Source organism: Onychostoma macrolepis, chromosome 25, assembly GCF_012432095.1.
Source record: "Onychostoma macrolepis isolate SWU-2019 chromosome 25, ASM1243209v1, whole genome shotgun sequence".
Classification (NCBI taxonomy): Eukaryota; Metazoa; Chordata; class Actinopteri; order Cypriniformes; family Cyprinidae; genus Onychostoma; species Onychostoma macrolepis.
This window is the reverse complement of record NC_081179.1, coordinates 21,813,684-21,820,073: the sequence shown is the minus strand read 5'-3', so window position 1 is coordinate 21,820,073 and position 6,390 is coordinate 21,813,684. Positions and strand designations below refer to the sequence as shown.

At 37.8% G+C, this 6,390-nt stretch overlaps 1 protein-coding gene across 1 annotated transcript; it reads left to right on the top strand.

The window, feature by feature from the left end:
* Nucleotides 1–3,428: 3,428 nt before the first annotated feature.
* On the top strand, nt 3,429–5,830 carry LOC131534143 (piggyBac transposable element-derived protein 4-like). The gene is made up of 3 exons (XM_058766815.1): nt 3,429–3,571; nt 4,271–5,222; nt 5,312–5,830. The coding sequence occupies exons 1-3, from the start codon at nt 3,429–3,431 to the stop codon at nt 5,828–5,830; spliced, it is 1,614 nt and encodes a 537-aa protein (XP_058622798.1).
* Nucleotides 5,831–6,390: the final 560 nt, after the last annotated feature.

The following is a 6,390-nucleotide window of genomic DNA, read 5'->3' as shown; positions in this document are numbered from 1 at the left end:
CCTTACTATATACAGTGAATAACTGTAATAGATCTAACCTTTGTTTTCGAGAAAGTAGCCTCAGAGTCGACACTCATAGACTGTGTCTGAAACCACTCCCTACACCCTCATTCACTAGTCCTACATTACTTCACTATATAGTCCACTAGACAGAGTGATTGAGAACATATGAGTGAATTCAGACACTGATGAACACCTGCTGTTAACAAACACAATCACTGAAGGAAAGAACAAGAAACAAAACTACAACTGACATACAGCCACAGCCTTAAATGAAATCAACTGAAATAAAACAGCAGAGGATGATTAAACAACTCCACAAACAGCAGCTCCACTTATTACTAACCAGTTTGACTTCATTTCTGTCATATATCTACGAATTAACAGAGGTTTATATTTTATTTCAAATGTTTTGTTTTATCTCACCATTTTGGCGATCAGTGGTTGCTTTTGTTATGCTCTTGACCCTTGACTCTTTGAGGTTAGTTTTTCTTTGGCTGTTATGACTGCGTTTGTAAACACATTAGTTATGACAAGAAAAGCCAAGAGTGTTTGTAGTTTTGGTTAAAACTTAAAACTGGTGATCATCTTCTAATGACCTGGATCGCTGATCTCAGTTAGTGTCAAACAATGTGGGTGATTTGTAATTAATTTCATATTGGCTATGGTAATAATATTACTCCACAAGTTAAGCTGACAAACCATTATGAAAGAATTTAAAAAACTTTTATGCACAAAACCTTCAGAGTTACAGCATCATTTAGAAAAACACAGACATCAGGAATCAGCACATGAACCTCAACAATGGTGACTATTAATAATTAAAAAAAAAACAATTCATGCTGCAAAGCATGCTGGGTGCCAGTACAAAACTCCCAGAATGCACTGCAGCATGAATAAATTATGCAGCTGAATGTTCTTAATATTTTCTTTATTTGCTTTTATTTTGGTGTTGTTTTTGTTGTTACTTTTCAGTAGACTGTTTTGTGATGTTCAGAGTTGAACCGTTTATTTAAATTTTTAATATCGTTTTTGATTGTCACCAATTTTGAGATTCATACGCTGATTGTTGATGTCTGTGTGTGTTTAATTTCTGCCGTAGTTCAATACATTTATTTGTGCATATTCTGGTTAGAACTGTTTCACAACATTTGATTACTGTAGTAGTTAATGGTGCAATTAACATATCACATGTTTAATAAGAGACTTAACATGGGATAACCAGTGAATTAAACTAGATCATGACGGTTTTGACATCACAAACATCAGTCTCTGATGATGATAGATTAATTTGGCGCTTTTGCTTTAAAAACTGTGCTTAATAAACACAGCTAATTAAAAGCAACCAAACAAAACCAATGTTAAAGAGTCACGAGTCAAGAGCCCAACTAAAGCACCCACTGATCGCCAATATGGTGACTTCAAATGAAAGTACAACAACTAAAATCTCAATAAGAGCTTTTGTACATATGACATAAATAAAGTAAAAGTGGTTAGTAATAAGATGCTGTTTGTGGAGTTGTTTAATCACCCTCTTCTGAAATATTGAGAGATTTCATGTGTTTTATTTCAGTTGATTTCATCTTGGCTTTAGCTGTAAGTTTTGTTTCTCTGCTCTTGTTTCTCGTTCCTTCAATGATTCTACTTGTTAACAGCAGGTGTTCATCAATAAAGCTCAATCCTAATTTAATTAGTCACTTAATTCTCTCATTAATTCATCACTGCTTCAGTGTTACTTCAACACTCTGTAGTGTGGACACATAGAAGTGCTCTTTATAACTGAGGATTTTGCTGTGGGATTAAAGGGGTTAAATTTGTGAGATGACAAAACATTCTGTGGAACGTAATTTTAACAGAAATATACCGTAAATTTAATTTACGGAACAAACTGTAAAAAACAGTAGATTACTGGCAACCACAGCTGCCGGTATTTCACCGTAAAATCAAGAAAATAAACAGCAAAATACTGTAAAACCTAACAGTCAACTTCCTGTTGTGTTTTGTGGGTCACCATTGTGCTGGAGAGTAGAGCCTGTGTTTAAGTCAAGGACGGACAGAGAGACACTGATGTTATGCTGCATGCTGCTTTATTTAAAGGCAATAACTGTGTAGCTACTGATATAAAGATAATCTCTTTGTTAGTTTTAATCACGCATGTATGTGTGTTGCTGTTATTTGCAAGAGTTTTGAGCTGAATTGGTGACTTTGCATAAATCAGTAAGATTTTCTTCATGGATTTAAACAAAGTAGTTCTCAATACTCTTATGCTCACATTGCATAAACATTATAAATATTAGTTTATAAACAAATGGCAGTTGGATAATTTAAGCGTAGTCGGTTTTTGCAAATAAAATGTCTTAACTGAAAGGTTTGTGTATTAACATTGTATCCGTTAATGAGATACGGTTTTTCACTGTAAATTTAAACAGTTCTGTAAATCCTAAAATGTTGCTACCGTCTTTTTCACGGTAAAATTCTGGCAACCACAGCTGCCGGTATTTTTCCGTAAATTTAACAGATTTTTTTTTACAGTGTACTTAAACATTTTAAAGAATTCACCAATTTTGCAGAAATCATACATTTCACAGAATTCACACATTCCACCGATTTCAAACAATACAGACTGATAGCTTATTGTGCTCTTCTTATCATGATAACAGCATATATAACCCCCACATTCCAGAACATTATCACCTGGCCCTCATGCATCAAGCACACATTTAAGCAAACAAGTTAAGCCCAGAAAAGAAAACAGAACCAGTTAAGTTAAAATCTGCGTGATCTACTACTCACATAAATATTATACTTGCTTACATGTTGATTTATCCAGTCCAATAAAAAAGGTGAAGTCCCATGAAGCAATTGTGCAGGTCGTGTAAGTTTATGGCCAGGTAAACAGAGCAATAGGACCTACTACACTGTAAAAAAAAAAGGAAAAAAAAGTTGAGCCAACTTAAAATTTTAAGGCAACCAGCTTCAGCAGATTTTTGAGTTTTATCAACTTGTCATTTGAAGTTCATACAACAAAAAAAAATTAGAATCTCCCACAAAAATAAGTTGAGCAAACTCAAAAATCTGCTGAAGCTGGTTGCCTTAAAATTTTAAGTTGGCTCAACTTTTTTTTTACAGTGTAGTAGTGTAAATGTGATTTTAAAGGCTAAAAAAACAAGTACATGTTTATTTTAGTGGAGCTAAAACTGACGTTGTAATATTACAACAGTGGGCCTTACAGGGTTAAGGACAGGTCTCCTTAAAACCATTATTTTAGTTTTCTTTCTGTTGTAATGTTGTAACGCTGATCTGCCTGCAGCCTTCCGAAAAGCACTAGCTATTCATATGGTAATGCTCTGATGCAGCCATGGTTAACGCCCCTTTTCAGCACTATAAAACTGGCAGCAAATTTCAGCTTTATTGACTTTTTAATCACGATGACACACGAGGAAGCTCTCCAGGTGACCACAGACAGCGAAGAAGAATGTACCTTTTCTTCAGAAGAAGAGGAAGACTTTGACGATGAACTCCTGCATTTCGAGGAGCGCTTTGATGCTGCGGAGGACACAGTTTCTAATGAGTAAGTCATTTATTCTAACTTCGATTAGTTACTAGAGTCGCATATTCCTTATTATTAGTTAGGGCATGATCCTAAAGCTGTTTCAGACCTATTGCCAGACTGAAATCAGTTAGTTAGCCATAGGATTGAAATGCATTGCCTCTTTTTTCTTCATTATATCGAACTGTCTTATAAAACGTTTTAACCATGTGCACGTTCTGTAATGAAACATACGATGAAATTAATGTTTAGACTATCCCAAAGGTTTTGGTTAACTTTTAGCTTTGGTTAACTTTTGATTCGTGTTGACTGCCTCTTCAGCAGAACCTAAATGTGTTTGTAAATATCTGCTTAGGTGCAAATGTTTTGAAAGTGATTTATATGTGGATGCTGATGCCCCATCAACAGACATAAAGCACGTTTCTATAGGCCTATATATCCATTAATTGCCCATCACTTATGCATGCACCGCATTACCTTGGACAATCAATGCTTACTGTTTCTTTCACTTTTCAACTCCGTTGAGTATCTTAACTATAAAGTGCAAATTTACCAGCCATTTTACGGTTTCATTTTGTATTTTGCTTGTATACTGTCATATATACATTTATATAAATGCTTAATGTGAAGTATACACGTTTGAAAAATTCCTTCTTTTAATGATCCTGTTGTCACCATGTTCACTTTTTCTTTTTTTTCTTTTTTTTTTTTTATTCTCAGATGTGATAATGACCGTGAGCAGATGCCTGCTGCAAAGAGAGCCAGGACTCTTTCATGGAAAGCAGAGACTGATGTTGACGGGGCTCCACAGACTCTGAGATTCCTGCCTGCTCGGGAACCTGGACCGCAGTTGTCTACTGCTGACGCGAACTCTCCCATGAGTCTTTTCAAACTGTTTTTCACAGACAGCGCCGTGGATAACCTGTGCCAGAACACAAATGCTCAGGCCGCCAGGGCAGCTGCAAAGGGCCGCAAGTACAAGTGGACCGATGTCAGTGTTGATGAGCTTTACCGCTACATCGGACTCGTTTTCTACATGGCCGCGGTGAAGATGAGCTCCATCGCTGACTACTGGCGGAGGACAGCCTTTTCTCTCTGCCTTTTCCGCCACAGTTATGTCAAGGGACAGATATCGCACCATTTCATGGAATGTACACATGAGTCACCCAGACGCAGACGAGGAAAACGACAGAAAGAGGGCACAGCCCAACATGACCGTCTGTTCAGGATCAAACCCCTCATGAACACGATCCGTCTTGCATGCAAAGCCTTCTATCATCCTAGAAGAAATTTAGCTGTGAATGAAAGATTGGTGGCATGCAGAGCAAAGAGAGAAGTGACACCGTGCATGAAAGCCAAGCTGACAAAGTTCAAGTTTTTCATCCTTTCAGACTCATCAAATGGATATACTGTGGACTTCTCTGTCTACACGGGCAAGAATAGCTTTCCCACAGACCGTGGGCTTTCGTATGATGCTGTGATGTCTCTCCTGGACCGTAAAGTTTTGGGCTCTGGGTACCATGTGTACATGGATGATTTCTACACAAGTCCAAAGCTCTTCACAGACTTGTTTGCTCTGAAGTTTGGTGCTTGCGGGACGTACAGAGACCAGAGGAAGGACTTCAAGACTGCAGCTAATTCACTGAGCAGAAACTGCAGGAGGATCCATCAGGTGGATTCGGGACGGGCCTCTTGTGTGTGTGAAGTGGATGGACGCGCAAGTGGTGTCTGTTTGTTCCACCATCCATGCTGCCTATACAGGAGAGCGTGCAAAGGAAATTCAAAGCACAGCATACATGGAAGGCAAAGTCTTTTCCATGTCCTGCACCTGTGACTGCATACAACCAGCACATGGGGGGTGTTGACCTGTCCGATCAGCTGTTGCAATACTACGCCGCACAGCACAAAACCATGAAGTGGTACAGAAAAATCTTCCTACACTTCTTGGACATTGCCGCCAACAACGCTTTCATATTGCACAAAGAGCTGCTTGGCAGCATGACTCACGATCAGTTCATGGAAGAGCTTATTGCAGAGCTCTGTGGCTTGTCACAGAAAGCAGCACCAAAACAGTTTAGCACAGATCACGTGCCTGTTCCAGGAGCTCAGCTGACTTCAGACGTCAGAAGAATTGCTACGGTCGGCCGCCGGATCTGTGTGCATTGCAAAGCTGTGTATGGAAAGAAGCAACAAACGCCTTGGAAATGCCAGGCTTGTGACGTTCACTTGTGTCTTCAGTTGAACAGAAACTGTTTCCAGGAATGGCACAAAAGTCTGTGATTGTGTTAAAATGGATCATAGTTTTCCCTGCTTATTATTTTTTGTGGAAATCATTTACAACATTGTTGAAAATAGAAGCTATATTGATAATTGATAACAACTGAGTTGATTTCTGAAGGATCGGCACAATGAAGACTTGAGTCATGGCTTCTGAAAATTGTGGCTACTGTATTTACATCTTACTGTATTATTGATCAAATAAATTTAGCTTTGGTGAGAAGAATAGACTTCTTTCAAAAATATTGGGATGATTCCCAAATTATTTTTATTTTGTATTGTCATGCAAAATGCTGTAAATAAACTAAAATGAAGAAACTCGGTGCAACAGTTATTTTTGCTACAATAATGGTGCTACGTTGTGTCAATCAAAATATGTGAGGTTATCCTCCATGCATTCTCTCCTATAGGAGGTTCCCTAAGACTAGCAAAATTAAATTGTTGCAGTATGTGGCATTATTGCACCACCATTCAATTATAAATCAATCATACATGCACACATACATAAATCAATAAAAAGGATAGATAGATAGATAGATAGACAGAACTTGTTAATTTACAAC

What these genes read in the sequence shown, in the direction of transcription:
- LOC131534143 (XM_058766815.1), top strand. Translation starts at nt 3,429, where the DNA reads ATGACACACGAGGAAGCTCTCCAGGTGACCACAGACAGCGAAGAAGAA. An exon ending in GAGGACACAGTTTCTAATGA is followed by an intron (nt 3,572 to 4,270) that starts GTAAGTCATTTA and finishes TTTTATTCTCAG; the next exon opens with ATGTGATAATGACCGTGAGC. An exon ending in ACTGCAGGAGGATCCATCAG is followed by an intron (nt 5,223 to 5,311) that starts GTGGATTCGGGA and finishes CTGCCTATACAG; the next exon opens with GAGAGCGTGCAAAGGAAATT.